The sequence below is a fragment of the Hemiscyllium ocellatum genome, chromosome 8 (assembly GCF_020745735.1).
Source record: "Hemiscyllium ocellatum isolate sHemOce1 chromosome 8, sHemOce1.pat.X.cur, whole genome shotgun sequence".
Classification (NCBI taxonomy): domain Eukaryota; kingdom Metazoa; phylum Chordata; class Chondrichthyes; order Orectolobiformes; family Hemiscylliidae; genus Hemiscyllium; species Hemiscyllium ocellatum.
Genome location: NC_083408.1, coordinates 76,452,391 through 76,469,867, shown reverse-complemented (window position 1 = coordinate 76,469,867; position 17,477 = coordinate 76,452,391). Strand labels below are relative to the sequence as shown.

The 17,477-nt window shown below is 38.4% G+C and overlaps 1 protein-coding gene across 1 annotated transcript in view; it reads left to right on the top strand.

The window, feature by feature from the left end:
- The first annotated feature begins 55 nt into the window (after nucleotides 1–55).
- Nucleotides 56–17,477, top strand: part of trmt61a (tRNA methyltransferase 61A) — a 38,101-nt gene continuing 20,679 nt past the window's right edge. The window contains exons 1-2 of the mRNA XM_060829234.1: nucleotides 56–78; nucleotides 14,754–15,116. Coding sequence (XP_060685217.1) covers nucleotides 14,786–15,116 — 331 coding nt within the window. The 5' untranslated portion in view covers nucleotides 56–78; nucleotides 14,754–14,785. The remainder of the gene's footprint in view (nucleotides 79–14,753; nucleotides 15,117–17,477) is intronic.

The following is a 17,477-nucleotide window of genomic DNA, read 5'->3' as shown; positions in this document are numbered from 1 at the left end:
GTCATCAGCACTGGCCCAAGGGCATGTCGTGTGACATCATCAGTGTGTGCCCGCAGTCCACTTGCGGTGTGGGGGTTGGTGAGTTTCTCCTTTTTTGTTATCACGTGTGTTCGTATAAGTTCTTGGAGATAGAAGCGTTAAAGGTAAAACCTGTAACGGTTTGCCGAAGCATTCATTAAGATTGCTGGCGTTCAGAGGTTATGCGTGTGCTCCTGCGTAGGACGTTCCTACTAATGCAGGTGGTTTTGTGAGTGTGTCATTACCAAGTAAAAAATGAGGTCTGCAGATGCTGGAGATCACAGCTGCAAATGTGTTGCTGGTCAAAGCACAGCAGGTTAGGCAGCATCTCAGGAATAGAGAATTCGACGTTTCGAGCATAAGCCCTTCAGGTTTGCCCCTGACTCTCTTAGGTTTGTTTTACACACAGAATTGCAATGTAGCTTAGGTCTGGGCACCTATGAGGCGGCTTCTGGGCTACCATCATCAGAACTGTATTCAGTAACAATATGTAAATTCATTGCAGTGTACATTTCTCAACCTACCATACCACCAAACCAGATAATTGATCAGCTGAGAACATATGCCGCAACACCATATATTCCATAGAATGAGTTGGTGTCACACTCATCAAGCTGTTACACAGGCATGTACCCTAAATAGCATATGTGTGATGGACAGAGCAAAGTATTCCACAATCAGTGGATCAGGTCAAAACTCTGCAGTCCTGCTCTGTTTAGTTATATACAGTATAGCAGAAGAAAATTAAACCAATCAGTAAAGGAGGCTGTATGAAAGTCACTATCCTCATTGATTAGAGCCTGCATGTCGGTGCAAGTTTCAACTATCTTTAGCCATTAGAGTGAAGAGGATAGTGCATCTCAGTCTTTCCTGAGGTCCCAAACATCACATACTAAACTTTTTTTTTCTAGGGAAGACAATTTATTATCCTTACCCTGACTGGCCTGTGGCTCAACACTTCAACTCCCCCCTCCCACTCCACCAAGGATATGCAGGTCCTTGGACACCTCCATCGCCAGACCATAGCAACACGATGGCTGGAGGAAGAGCGCCTCATCTTCTGCCTAGGAACCCTCTAACCACAAGGGATGAATTCAGACTTCTCCGGTTTCCTCATTTCCCCCTCCCCCCACCTTGTCTCAGTCCCAACCCTCGAACTCAGCACCATCTTCCTCACTTGCAATCTTCCTGATACTCCCACTCCCACCTTATCACCCTCACCTTAACCTCCTTCCACCTGTCGCATTTCCAATGCCCCTCCTCCCTACCTTTTTATCTTAGCCTGCTTGGCACACTTTCCTCATTCCTGAAGAAGGGCTTATGTTGATTCTCCTGCTCCTTGGATGCTGCCTGACCTGCTGCACTTTTCCAACAACACATTTTCAGCTCTGATCTCCAGCATCTGCAGTCCTCACTTTCTCCTGGCTTACATGTGAGTCTAGACCCACAGCAATGTGGCTGACTCCTAACTGTCCTCTGTGGAGGCCTAAAAGTGACTCAATTCAAGGAAAATTGATGCGTAATAAATCATGATCTTGCCAATGATGCCCACACTCTTATGAAATGAAAAAAATGTCTGTTTTCATCTATTACAGATCACTGCATGTGATATAGTGGCTCAAGATTATGAATAAAGCAATAAGCATTGACAGCAACCTGGTGTTAGTACTGAAGATGGCATCCAGAATTAGCCATGCTCCTTGCCAAGATGTTATAGTGAAACTACAACATTGGCATTACCTGCCCTCCAAATCATTCACCATTTTTGTCTTCTCTCCAAAAACCGATCAAATCTAATTTGTCCAATTACCACTCCATCAGTGTATTCTCAATCCAATGTAATGTCAGGAATTGCATCATTGAGTGTGCCTTCAATTGGCACTTAACTCCGTAATAACCTGTCTGTCAGTGGTTTGTTTGAGTTCCACCAAGGTTACGAACCTCTGACCTAATTACAGCCTTGATCTGAACATATCTGTTGATTTCCACTCTATTAAATGAGGTGAGAGTACTGGCCCTGAATCAGAGAGTACTTATTGGATGTAGATTCAAAGACTAAGTCAATGCAATCTTGGAAAATTCTCCATTGGTTGGAATCAACCAATTAGGAAATTGATTGTTGTAATTTGAGGCAGTTCATCTGAAATTCAGAACACTAGGAGTTTCTCAGAGTAGTTTCCTAGGCCTGACCATTATCAATGTTTTTCTTTATCATAGTGTCACAATTGGGGATATTACCAGATGATTTCACAATAATCATCATTTGCAATTCCTCAGATACTGAAGCAGTCCATACCACCATATTACCAGCTTAGGCTAGTAAGTGGCAAGTAATATTTGTGCCATTCAGGTGTCAGGTAGTTAGTATTTCTAACAAGACAAGATCTATCCATCTTTCCTTGACATTCAATTGTATTACAGTTGTGAAATTCCCTATCATTGATATCCTCAGGTTACATTTACAAGAAACTTACTTGAACCAGCTATATAAATACTTAAGCTCCAAGATCAGAACAGATGTTGGATGTTTTGCAGTGAGTCATTAAACTCCAGACTTCCAAATGCACATCCACGTTTGTGAGGTGCCTTGGAAGAGTGATGGAATACTCTTCACTTAGGCAAAAGTGAAGACTGCAGATGCTGGAAACTGGAGTTTAGATCAGAGTGGTGCTGGAAAAGCACAGCAGGTCAGGCAGCATCGAAGGAGCAGGAAAATCGATGTTTTGGAAGGACTTTTGCCCGAAATGTTGATTTTCCTGCTCCTCTGATGCTGCCTGACCTGCTGTGCTTTTCTAGCAACACCCTGATCTATACTCTTCACTTGCCTAATGAGGGTAGCTCAAACAATATTCAAGAATCTAAATGCCATTCAAGACAAAGCGCTTGATTGGCACCCCCATCCACCACCTTAAGCATTCTTTCCCTCCCTCCCTCCCACCACCACAGCATTTTGGCAGCATTATATCCTGTTTACAAAACACACTGCAACAACCCATGACTTCTACAGCTGGTTAAACTAAAGGCAGCAGACGTGTGGATAGCTATTTAACTTTAGTTACATTTGAAGCAGACGGTCCATCAGTTTAGAATTTATTGGTAAACTCTGAATTCGATCTGATATTGTGAATTTATGTGCTGTTCAAAGAAGTTCTGTAGCGTAGAATTCTTTGGCTTAGTGTCAGAAAGTGCCTAGTCAGATGTATTACACGGCCAAAAGCAGAATAATGTACCCTGCACTTTGGAATCTAAACCACAAAGCCTCCTTGTGTTTTCTTTTGAGTAGGAAAGTCATTTTTCTTTTGCAATTTAGTGCCAAATTAAGGTAGTTTTGTTTTGAGAAACTGCTTAAGCTCAGTTTGCCTAAGAACCTTGCCAAACAGTGTGGGATTGTTTATCCATTCAGTTGTGAATGGGATTTGATCTTGTAGGTGAATAGTTTAGAAATTCTGGGGATGTATGACCTAGTTCCCAATGACAGATAATTTTTACAGCATAATCACTTCAGTAATATTGCACTTAAACTTAGATGCCAGTGATTGCTGCATGTTTAACATTACATATTAGTAACCCTATTTACACATTTAGTGAGAGTTGGAACTAATGAAAGGTTATCTATGTATATTCTGAGCTGTGATTCTAGTAGCAGTTTTAAGGGGTTTATTGTGCTAACTTGCAATGAGCAACATATAAAGTCCACATGAAACAATTGTTTCTGCTACTGTATTTTTGATACAAGTTTCATTACATCCAATAAATTAAAGTTGGATGCCTTGGCAGTCTAACTTTAACAGAATTAAACACTTGAACAACTAACAGAAGGGGAGCTAAGCACATTAGTGCAACAGACAAGGCTGAAGCAACAGCATTTATCCTCCACCAGAAGTAATAAGTGCATGATCCATCTTAACATTCTCCTGAGTTCCCCCATTGATCTATTCTCAATCATCAGTGGAATGGTGAATGAGGTTGTTGATGATATTTTCAAATGGTACTTGCAAACGAATGAACTGCTCACTGATGTTCAGTTCAGGTTCTGTAAAGAACACTGATATCCTGACCTCTTCCCAGCCTTGGTCTAAATATGGACTAAAGAACTGAACTCCAGAGACGAGGTGAAAATGACCGCCCTTGACATTAAGGCAGCATTTGACCAAGTATGGCATCAAAGACCCCTTACAAAATGGGTCATTGTGGAGGGTGGGGTGTGGTGGAGAAATCCCGCCACTGGAAAGGACAAAGGAAGGAGACTGAGGATTGGACGTCGTCATCTTAGCCCAAGGACATCCCTGCCAAAGTTCCTCATGTTATTTTCCTAGGCTCAGTGACCCTCTTAAGGGTGCAATGCATGCACAATTTTCAATACTATTCATAACTCTTCAGATACTGAAACAGTCTGTGTTCAAATGCAGAAAGAAGTGGACAATATCTGTGACACTTACTCTTGTCATTATTAACACAATGGCAGTGGTGGTGCATCCACAAGATGCACTGCAGTAACTCGCTAAAGCTCCTCTGACAGCACCTTCCAAATTCACAATCTCTACCACATTGAGGGACAAGGACAGCAGCTGCAATGAAACACCAACACCAACGTGTTCCCCTACAAACCACGTACTGTTCTGACTTGGAACTGTTTTGTAATTCCTTCACTATCACTGGGTGACAATCCTGGAACACCCTTCCTAACAGCACTGTCAGTGTACCTACACCCCAAGGAATATAGTGGTTCTAGAGGTCGTTCACCACCACTTTCTCCAGGGCAGTTAGGGATGAGCAATTAACATATTTTGAAACTTGAAAGAGTTAAGAAAAGATTTATAAGGATTTTGAGCTCTAAGGAGAGGCTGAACTGGCTGGGGCTGTTTTCCCTGGAGCGTCTGAGGCTGAGGGGTGACATTATAGAGGTTTATAAAATCATGTGGGGTATGGATAGGATAAATAGACAAAGTCTTTTCCCTGGGGTGGGTGAGAGGGGAAAGGTATAAAAGAAACCTAAGGGGCAAAGGGTGGTATATGTATGGAATGAGCTGCCAGAGGAAGTGGTGGAGGCTGGTACAATTGCAACATTTAAAAGGCATTTGGAAGGGTATATGAATAGGAAGGGTTTGGAGAGATATGGACCGGATGCTGGCAGGTGGGACTCGATTGGGTTGGAATATCTGGTTGGCATGGACGGGTTGGACCGAAGGGTCTGTTTCCATGCTGTACATCTCTATGACACCTTTATCCAGGGTAAATGCTGCCAGAATCATTATGCCACAAATGTGGGCCTTTGACCATCGAGTTCATGCCAGTACTCAGTCGAACAATCTAGGTCAGTTACACCTGCACTCTAACCCAGGAGAACTTCAAATGCCCCACTGGTTCTAGTTTATTTTTGAAATCTTGTCTCCACTTCGAAATCCTTTCAGCAAGTTTCAATCCATTCTCAGTGTTTTTAAAAAAAAAGCTCACCTCACAACCCCTTCCATTTCTTTTGTTGCTTTAAATCTGTGATCTGCTCCAGTCTTTGTACCATGAGCTGCTGGAGCAGCTTTATTTTGTTTGCCTTATTCTGCTAGACCTGTTGTTTTTGTGTAACAGTGATTTCTAAAACAGTAGGTCTTAAGACATGGGTATTATTGACAATTCCTACTTACTCTTCAGATAGTGGACTTTGTTCAAGTGTTGTGGTGAAATTGATCCCATGATATTGATGGATGGGAAGTTCCAGAATTTTGACACCATGATAATGATATAATGAGATTAGATGCTTAAGTTAGGATAGTGTGTGATTTTGAGGTTATGGTGTTCCCTTGTACCCACCTTCTAGGTATTGGAGTTTGCCAATTTGAAAAGTGATACAGAGAAAACTTTGATAAGTTGCTGCAGTATGCCCAGTGAATAATATACTATGCATCTGGCAAATGCCAATGATGGTGAAGAGAGTCTTTAAACTATTGTATGGGGTAATAAAAAGAAGGACTGCTTTTTTTGGGTCAATGTTGTACTCTAGGAGGTGCAGCCATTCAGGCAGTAACAATTATGGTTCACATTCTTTGCCTATCTCTTGTAGGCTTGGAGAGACTTCAGGGAGTCAGGAAGCAAATCACTCATCAGAGAATGCCCAGCCTCTTGCTAGTGTTCAAGTTACTTCACTTGCATTCAATAAATGTTTTATGAGTGTATTTAAACGTAGTTATGAAAAATATTGATCAAGGATAAATAAATATTATTAGTTTCAGACATTTAAAATTGGAGTTTTATTGGACAGAATGGACACTGACCACTGTCTGAATTACTTCCTAATTAATGTAAGCTTTTTGTAATGTGTTATTAAGCAAAGACCAAGCAATAATAAATGTGAATCTGTTTATATTATAGCACTCTGAGAAGAAATATTTGTCAAATGAGCCTTAAATAGCAATTACTCTTGATAAGGTCTGTGTGACTTTCAGCTTAGTCCAGGTACATTCACATTTCTTGAGGTGAAAAATAAATTATCAGTTCAATTGATGCACAGCTCTATTAAAGGGGGGACTGCTAGAAAAATGAGAGGTAACTTCAGGCGGTTTAATGTAGCACAGAAATAACTATAATGATCAAACTGGCATTCATTTTGAAACACTGAAGTTGAACAGGTGTAAGGAATATCCCCTTTGTATTATAAGTGTTATGGATCTAAAAATGTTTTCTAATTTATTACATTCCTGATATAAGAAAGTAGTATACACAACTAGTTAGCCTCTAGACAAATTCCTGTAATGTGCAAACATACATTGTATAGTAGGCATGTGGAATATTGATCCCAACAAGATATTTTCTTTTATGCTGAAAGACTGCTGGAACTGTTCCCAGCAACAAAATGCACTGAGGATTTAGAGTTTTAAAAATAGATAACATCACATACAGTATAACCCATTTATTGTAGTTACCAAGTACCCAGCTCAGTTAACCTTGCAACATTGACAAATCTTTACAAGCAGCAAATGTTTTGTTTTGAGTGCGTTTTGTGTACTAAATTATACTAAGATCAGTTGCTATATATTTATTTGGCATTGATATCAATGCACTTGAGATTACCTTGGCACATTATTATTACAAAAAAAATGTTCTCAGAATATACATTTGCAGTCTTATAAAAATGCTTGGTGATATCACATTGTATTTTTGTACAACCAACATAAAATCGGTTAGTTTTGTGTAGAGACGCTTATTTCTCAACTTGACATTAGCTTCCCTGTGTGTGTATATTATGGTTGAGTTTGTAATTTTAAGGAGTATTTGATAAGATAACCTCAGACTATTATTTGGTCTTGTATCTTTTTAATTGTGAACATGTGTTCAGGAAAGCATCAAACTAGCTGTATAATACTTCGCTTCCAGCAAAAGGTAAATATTGTACAGTATAGGCTGGTAATTCACCTGAAGCTGGCATTTCAGTATATGTAAACCAAATGGCCCATTGAATATCTATCAACAATGCACACAAAAATACCACTTTTTAACCCTTCTTAATTGATGAATAGCTCAAAAGACTGAATTAGGGGCAATATGTTGAATTTAGATGAACAATTTGTAAAACTAGAGAAGGGGCTATTTATAATTTATCAATTAGTTTCTTGTAATATATTTGTTATTTGGAACATTTTCATAGCTAATAGTTGAGAAATAAGTCTTGTCTGAAGATGGTGCTTGAATATTGCTGCATTGCCTAAGGTTTAAAAAAGCTGCTAACACACAGCAGCATCCTACCTTCAATATAAGGCTTTAAGTTAAAGTTCTATCTTGGTGCAAAATTTGTTGAACCATAAATTTCAGCAATTCCTCACGCTCCATTTCATACTGCAGAGCATTAAGAAATACTGATAAATCATATGCTTTTGGAATCTTATTAGTTGAGAGAGGAGACATGATGGTTGGGAAAATCTTTAATTGCAGGAACAATCAAAACTGTCATTTTACATCACAGTCTATCTACTAATGTGTTAATGAATGTTTTGTGCACTTAATGCTGGAATAGAACTTATCAAGTTGATTAAAATACGTCAGTTAGCTCTGATTTCCAATTCAGCCAAAAATGAAGTAGAATGTTGTTTGGTGAACATGTTAATAAACAAATCATTATGGTAAAAGTGTCTGTGATATATCTTTACAAAGTATCATTTTAATATTTGTACAAAATGACTGCCTGTCTGAAAAATAAGACACTAACTTACATACTTTTCTTTTCTCATATTGTTCACTGAATCTGTCTGGAATGATTTCAGTGGATAAATAAAATGCTTTTTAAAAGTCCCATCAATCTGAAAGATCTATTGTTTTTTGCCTAAGTAGAGCACTTACTTTATATTATAAAATAGGATGTGCTAGGAAAATTCAAACTATCAGCATCTGTGGAGAGAATTAACATTTTGTGTCTGAAGAGCTCTGAAGAACAGTCTTATCGGACTCAACCCAAAACCTCTCTCTTTTTTTTTTCTCCACACATTTTACCAGACCTGTTAAGTTTTTTTTTTCAGCACTTTGTTTTGTTTAGATTTCCAGCATCCACCATATTTTGCTTTTATTAGAGTCCTGTTGATGTGTGGGAGTTTCCCAGAATGAGCATCTGCTTTTCTAGTTTGTACAGTGAGTGGTTGAGTTGTACAGATTACGAAGGCCATAAATTCATGTTCTTATCTGTCCTGAGTTATTTTATGTCAGAAGAAGAAAGATGGCATTATTAGGTTTGTTTTATTTTGTTCCAGATTTGTGAGTGAAAACCAATAATTTCTTGTGATTGCTATCCATGATCTCTTACTGGAAGCATGGTTGGGTCAATGTTGGCACCAACATGACTGAGCTTAGTTGTAATAATTCTGCTCTTTGTTCTTCTACCACTGCTTCTGCCTCCCAATCCTTGAGTAATTGAAAAGCCAGCTAAAATGAAGTTTATTTTTAAGACTGTCTTGAGTAAAGCTTTGGAGGTGTCTGGGATCTTGGGAGCTGTACCCCAGTAAGGGAGAACAGCACCTTAATTAGAAACAACCCTAAATAGGTCAAGGATATCTGAGAACTTCTGCAATTATGTTTAGCTGCATTATTCAGTGTATCTGCTCATGACTTATGCTTTTTTAAAAAATTTAGAATTGCCAGATTAGTACTTTAAAACGTTTTCCTATATTTTCTGATGAATATTTCTGCATAAATTATACAGCTTGATATTTTAGTTCTTTATATTTTAAAAAAAGTAGCTCTTTTATGTATTCCTGTTATCACCCTAACCTCTGACCAAGGATGGGAATGAATTTTCAGATTCTTTTGGATTGGGTTCCACAAAGTTTTTTATTTCTTTCTTCATTCACGTAATGCGCGTGTTGTTGGTTGACCCGAATTGTTTGCTCATTCCTAATTGTCCTTGAACTAAATGCCTTGCTGGACCATTTCAGAGGGGAGTTAAGAATCAACCTCTGAGGTCACTTGTGTTACATGAGCTCAGTCACATTCAGAAAATGAATTCATAATGTAGGATAGACTCACTGTTTGTTGCTAGCTGCCTGTGTGTACAGTGTTGTATGCTTGGCTGCCTAATTCTTTGATCTTATGTCTCAAATCATCAATGAGACATTAATGAAAGGGCAGGACATCTGCTTCAAGTGAAAACACTATCGTGAAACTAAAGTGTTGTCTTCTTGCAGATGTTTTGGTTGCTTTGTTTTGTCATGCTTCTGCTCCAGAGACTACTCACAAATACCAACTTTCAGCCCCTACTTGATTTACTGATATTTCTGGAAATAGTTATCAGTAATCTCAGTGCCAGAATACTTATGAATCACTTGTAAATCATTTGCACGTTCACAACTAAGTCTTTGAAACCATTTTGAAACCCATTGATTTTAAATATATTTGTGATTTCTTTTTAATGTGTTGTGCAACACCTTTATTGTGCCTTTGATTTTTTTAAAAAAAACCTACTAACTGAGTCACATACCTATCTCTTTTGCTCTCCCTGAGCTCTTGGACCCGTTAGATACTAATTTTACTCACTTCTGTAGCTCCAGCACTGTTGTTTTTGTGCTCAGGTAAGGGTACAAATCAAAACTTGGTGGGGGAAATACAGTACCGCTGACAAAGCAATATTCTGTGTGTACTGATCTGGAATGTCAGTTGCCTTAAGTTTATTGGCTCAAGTTGTGGCATATTTCTTGAGTACGCAGCACAAATTTTAGTTGTAACCATTCTCTCTCCTCACCATCAGAAGGTCATGGATCTAAGTCCATTCCAGAGACCTGAGCATATAATATGGGCTGATATTTACAAAAGCACTGAAGGAGTGATGCATTGTTTGAGCTGAGACATTTTGAATGAGACATTAAGCCAAGTTCCTTCTGTCTGCCTGAGGTGGATTCAAGAATTTAGGGAATGAATGCATCAATATTGGTTGACGAAATATTTGAATCCACTGCTACATAGAAAGTTTTGAAAAACATGAGCTAGAATATTTTCGTACAATATTGTGAAGCCAAAGAATATTAGTGAACCATACTGGGTTTTAATGACAATGAATACAATATTTTGTTATACACTGTTTTGTATGTTAATTCTTTGGTAAATCTGTCTCCAACTTATTTTTGAGATGTATTGTTTAATATTTCATTACACAGTTAATTAAACATTTCCACTTTTGGATAATTTAATAAATATATATTTGCAATTATTTACTTTTTGCAACTTCTAATCCAACTGAAACCAATTTACCCTATTACAAATATGTTTCATTTTTCTGCTTATACAATGAGGTTTCCTAACAATCTTTTCTTAGTGTCCAATTCATTCTGGGTGTCACTGGTGCAGAAGAGTAGCATTGTTTCAGCTGTTGTCCATTTGCTTTCATCCTTAAACTGCCTGAGCTTTAGACAATAGACCTAGGGTTTCCCCATCTACTCTGCTCTACGAAACTGATGATGTCTATTCTTTATCCAACAATTTCGTCCAGTGAGCTGTTTTCATCATGAAACATTAATTTTCTGGACACAAAATAACCTGTCGTTTGGTCATGGGTCCAAATCTAACCAAATTGCTCTATCCGTTCTCTGTCCAAAAAAAAAGCAGTCAGTGGTTTCTTTGTCTGTGTACCCACTGTGCCTCAAATGTTTTGGTGTGGAAAATATTGTGCTATAAATATTGACAATCTCCCTGGGAATTATGGCCCTCCTAATCAAATACTGGAAATAAACAGCAGAAATAATGTGCTCCTATGCTACTGAAAGGGAAAATGGTAGAGATCATAACATTCTCTGAGACTGCACTGTGTTGGTGTGTAGAACACAGGAAACAGACATTACCTCAGTTTAGAAAACCTTTGACTGATCTTGGTAACTTGTTGTAAACCGTATCAGTGTTGGGATAACAATTTTAACCTATGTTACACTCTATGCCTTTCATGTTTAAATCAGCTCACTACCCCTTTCTGAAGGGTCAATAAATTCTGGCCAAGCCAGTGAGGCTCATGTCCTATGAATGATTTTATTTTAAGAAAGTATTAACCATTTACTTAGTTTTCAGAATTCTTCCAAAATAGCCTAAGCATTCACATTTTTATTTTATAGACTCCGAGTTAAACAGCACAGAAACAGACCTTTAGGTCCCACTCATCAACGCCGACCAGCTATCCGAAACTGATCTAGCGCTATTTGCCAGTATTTGGCCCATATCCCTCTAAACCCTTTCCTATTCACAAAACCATGCAGATACCTCTTGAACATTGTCCACCATTTCCTCTGGCACCACCCTCTGTGTGTGAGAAAGTTGTTCTCCAGGTTCTTTTTTAAATCTATTCCCTCTCAACCTTAAACCTATGTGCTGTAGTTTTGGACTGCCCTACCCTGGGAAAAAGACCTTGCCTATTCTCTCTATTTAAGCCCCTCATGATTTTATAAACTCCTATAAGGCCATTCTGTAATTTCTGTAACCTTAATTTTCTGAGAGTCATCTCTGGGAGTGGTTAGCTAATTGCTAGTTCCATTGATACATTGGTGCCACTGAATAGAACCTGCATCAGTCTGTACAGCTACCAAAAGACTCACCCTGACAGCGAAAGAGAGTCATCCTTGTCTGCAAGGGACCACCAATCGTGATGGTGGTGCTAACACCATTTTGTTTCAGATAACCATGATTCATGTATGAGTCGAAGCGTCTGGTATTGGAAGGTAATTAACTATGCAAATTAGAGGATTGTAGAATTAGGCGTATGAATCTAATTCTCATTAGTTTAAAATTGAATGGCTACCTTTCTTCCATGTGTTTACTACTGTCCTATTTTTAAGAATCTATTCCAACATTGATAGATTTGTTAAAACATTAGAGCATCGGTCACATTCTTCTTTTAAAATTTATTTGTGCAAGTTGTCTGGAACAGGTTTTTTTTTGATTAGATTACTTACAATGTGGGAACAGGCCCTTTGCCCAACAAGTCCACACTGATCCGCCAAAGCGCAACCCACCCAGACCAATCCCCCTACATTTACCCCTTCCACTAACACTACGGGGCAACTTAGCTTGGCCAGTTCACCTAACCTGCACATTTTTGGACTGTGGGAGGAAACCCACGCAGACACGGGGAGAATGTACAAACTCCACACAGTCAGTCACCTGAGGCAGGAATTGAATCCAGGTCTCTGGCGCTGTGAGGCAACAGTGCTAACCATTTACTTCCAGAGTACTTAAGTATTATTACACTCTATTTGAGGAGATTTTCTATTACTGTTCCTGAAATTCTGACATGGTAAACTGTCTGTCTCCTTTCTAAATAAAGATTGTGACTTAGATAATTAACAATCTTGCCTTGTCTCTGGATATCATGGTTAAATGGATCAATACTTTGCTTTTACTCTCTGTTTGCTTTTTCCAAATATGTATGCAATAAATGCCATACTGGACATTTAAAGTTATCATTTCAGTATTTTTGCCTTTTGATTTTTTTCTTTACCCCTCTTTCATACCAGAGGTCCTCACTTAAAGTTGTGGTTGTGTGTCTGAAAATAACAACTTTAAATGAAATGAAGCGAAAACTGAAATTTCTGGCATAGAACTCAGCAGGTGTGGCAGCATCCGTGATTAGAAAGCAGAGTTAACATTTCAGGTCCAGTGATCCTCCTTCAGTACTGATTGTAGCTAGGAAACGGTATATATACCGAAGATGGGGTGGGGAGAGGGAGGAGAGTAAACGATAGGGAGATTTGGAACGCAGAGAGAGAGAGAGAATAGCAGTTGGGCAGACAAAACAATAGGTAAAGGTCAGCCTAGTATAATCCATGTTTTCTCATCGGGACCTCAGTGGTTGACAATGTGTTGTTTGTGGTGGCAGCACAATTGAGGACAAGCCCTGGTGTTTGGGTTTGAGGTAAGGACATAAGAGAATATGCTCAAGCCCTAACATTTATTGAACTTGATTTGAATCCTGAAGGCTGTGAGGTCCCCAAGCTGGAAGGACAACATCTCATTTTCTGCTTTTGCTGAGCTTCACTGAAGCATTGAAGCAAGCCTGAGAAAGAGATTTTGGTCTGGGAACATGATGGTGTGTTGAACAATATCTGTGTCTCAGGGTTGCTGCAGTGCTCCAGTGAAGCTCAGCGCAAACTGGAAGAACAGCATCACATTTTCTGCTTGGGCAGTCTTTGGCCTCTGAACTCAATATTGAGCTCAATTTTTTTTTTAGGGCCTAAGCACCTTCTCCCATGTCCTTATCTAACATGCACACACCAGATATTGTCATCACATGGGCTGCTACCACAAACAACCACTAATTAATCAGCCACTAATGGTCCCCATTAGCAGCTATTGATTCTCCCAAGACTGACTTTTAGCCATTTCTTTATCCGACTCTTGTTCTCTGTCTTTGGACTCCATCTCCACATATCGTTTACTCCCCTACCAGCCCCCTCTCGGATAATCTTCAGCATATAACCTTGGTTATCCGAACAAGATCGCAAGGTCCCTGTACATGCATCTCAATTAAATTAGGAAAATTCTGTTCCTCATCCACTCCATGCATCATTTTATAAATTTTGAACAGGAATACAGATGCAAGTATGCTTTAATAAATAATTAACTTCAAATATATACTCAAGATGTGACGTTAGGGTTAAGCCTTACGATTTTCATAAAAGGCTGTCCCTCCTCCTTGCCACCCCCCACAATCTTCAGCAATTTTCATGTGTTTCTGATTTCTAGTACCCACAGGTTTTTTGGGGTTTTTTTTGCTGAGCTTTATATGAAGCATTGATTTCCCCTAGGAATAAATGATAAACTGAATTCAAGTTCCAGTGGACCTTCCTTAGCAGACAAAAACTATAAATTGAAAACTGTAGTTTAAATAGCTAAATTTAGACATTGACAGATGAAATAAGTTTAAAATACATTTTTCTTGTATATTTTAAAATTTAACATGTTACTGTTTCTGCATAATTTCCTGTAGTGAAGCAGTCAAGATTGGAACAGGCGCATTGGTGACCAGTGATTGTGCGAGGGGCCTATACTTGTTGGTTCCTGGCTGCTACTTGGGTCATTGCTTACTCCTGATATCATCCTACCATTATTTGGTGTTCTTTTCCTCAGGTTTTTTCGAATTGTGCTGTAGTAAAGAGTGTCTATTCTACTAAATTTGTATATAACCTTTAGCTGTGAATTTCTAAATGTCCTACTATAGTGGAATAATAAGAGCAAATATTGAATATATAAAATAACAAATCTGATATTTTTGTTGCTTTTTTCAGATTGTGGCTATCGTTGCATTCTATTCTCAGAAATGAGTTTTGTGGAATATAGAGATGTCATTCAGAATGGTGACACTGCCATCATCTTCCTCGGTCATGACTCAATGTTTGCCATCAAAGTTCAGCAAGGTGGTTCAACACAGACAAAATATGGGGCTATCAAGCACTCTGCTGACCTAATTGGAAAAAAGTATGGGTCAAAAGTTACATGCAGCAAAGGAGGGTGGGTGTATATACTGCATCCTACTCCAGAACTCTGGACTGTGACTCTACCTCACCGGACCCAGATTCTGTATTCCACTGATATTTCTATGATCATTATGATGCTCGAATTGAAACCAGGATCGATTGTCTGTGAGTCAGGTAGGTTGTTTCAGTGATGTAAAAATTTGCAATCTTGGATTCTATGTAGAAGGGATATTCATGCATGTTGCAAAGTTATTTATAACTTGATTAATATGCAGCAAGGAAGAAAGGTTCAAATTTTCCAAAGCATGTTCGTTCATTTGGGATAATGAGCTGCCTCAATTGCTCACTTGTTATGTTTAATTTTTGAGTATGACCATTTTCATATCTTCTCAATGAATTACAGTAGAAACTGAATGCTGCATTTCTTGTTTAGGAATATGAAAAGTTTTACAGAAATAACTTATTCATCTTGCATGGCACACTTGCTGGACATAATTATATATTATTATACTCTGAACTCTGCATCTTTAATGGAAATGTTAGAGTTTTTTCTATATGGTTAAATAGTTATTTAAAATCTCGTGGATTTGTAGGGTAAGATCGCTTCCTCCCTCAAACCAGTATCATTTAAATACTATATTTAACAAAAAACCTTCTGACTAGTGTTATGTTGTTGTGCAATATTGCTACTGCAAATGTCACTACTGCCAGGAAGATGGAGTACAAAAGTATGGGATTCTTACTACAATTGTAGTAAGGCATTAGTGAGATCTTGAGTGCTGGTTACACCTTTTACTTAAGCAAGGATACACTTGTATTCAAAGCAATTCAAAGAAGGTTGATTCTTTGGATCAAGGGGTTGCCTTGAGGAGGTTGGGCCTATTCTTATCAGAGTTTGGACCAATTCTCAATGGAGTTTTGAAGAATGAGAGTGAGACTGGTTTAAATCAATGGCCTCCTATTTAAGATGGATTTGATGATTAACTTCTCATCATAGTATTGTTAATGTCAGCAGTGGAAGCTAGGTCATTGAAGACAAGGGAAGTGTGGGGTTTTTTTAAGGAGACTAGCAGAAAAGTGTAGATAAGACCACAAATCAGGGTAGTCATAATCTTATTGAATGGCAGAACAGGTTGGAAGGGCCAATCAGCTCCTATTTCTTTTATGAATAGTTCTATTTGTTTGCCCTCGAAAGGTAATTCACTATGTCAAGTGCTTTGTGTTTTATTACATAAATGCAAGTGTTTCCTTGGACCCTGCCTTATGGAGTTTATAACACGTTACGTCTTATGAGACTATTCTGTTTTGCTTCTTTACTCTGTGGTATTAGTCGAGGCTGAACTGGATTTAACTTGTCTTAGTTGGCTGCCCTCATGACCTGTCCTACTTGTTCCTCTTCCTTCCTGCCTATCTGCTATACTGTCTTCTCTGACCTATCACCATCAACCCCACTTCCACCTACCTATTGCACTCTCGGTTACTTCCGCCCCCATCAAGCCCCAGCCCCAGCTCCACCCCCCTCCCATTTACCTCTCCACCCCCTCGACTCGCAGCCCCATTTCTGATGAAGGGCTTTTGCCTGAAACATCGATTCTCCTGCTCCTCAGATGCTGACTGACTTGCTAAGCTTTTCCAGCACCACACTCTCGACTCTAGTCTCCAGCATCTGCAGTCCACACTTTCGCCTTGTTGCTTTTAATCTTTATTTTTCCATTTCAATCTCAATTTAATGTGCTTTACTTTTATTGGGGATATACTTTGAATACGAAGTTACTTAATTCATGAGGAAATATGTCATTAATTTTAAGATGACCTGAGGTGCTCAGACTTCTGTGTTGCCGTGAAATGTTAAATTTACAATCTGAAATGAATATAGGGAATTTACTGAAAAAATGAAAAGAAGATTAAAGGACATGTCAACTTTTAGTCTTCCATAGCTATCTTGAGCAGTGTTGTCAAATTACCAGAGTAATGTTTTATTCTTGTTTTGGTTGGAATATAATGTCTGATACAGGAGACCAATAGGATAGAAGAAAATAACTTATTGAAAGTAGAGACCAAGTGAATAGGTACTTTAGGTACAGTTGAAGCAATTATGGAAACTATAGGAGAAGGTAGCCAAAGTCCTTGCAAGTATTTACTTATGAACATAAGAGTCTTAAATCAGTAGTGTGTCCAAATTACATTCAATCTTGTTTTTACACTGTACAATACCCAGAGCAATTTTATTTTTAATTTCAGTCTTGTATTGATTACAAAACTGATTTAATAGTTCAAAATTTATTAAAACAAGGAAGATTTGCACAGCACTTTTTGAAGAATCAGATTTCTCAACGTACTTTTATGCCAGTGGAGTACCTTTTGTTATGTAGTCACTATCAAAAAATAAATTCTCAATACCTAATTTGTGTCTCTAGGACAAGATTGGATGTCTTGAAAAAGAGAGGACTTAAAATATAGCCTATTAAAATCTATTATAAAAATGGTGATGAGTGCATGCTGTTATTTGCAAACTGAACAGAAATTTCCAGTGAT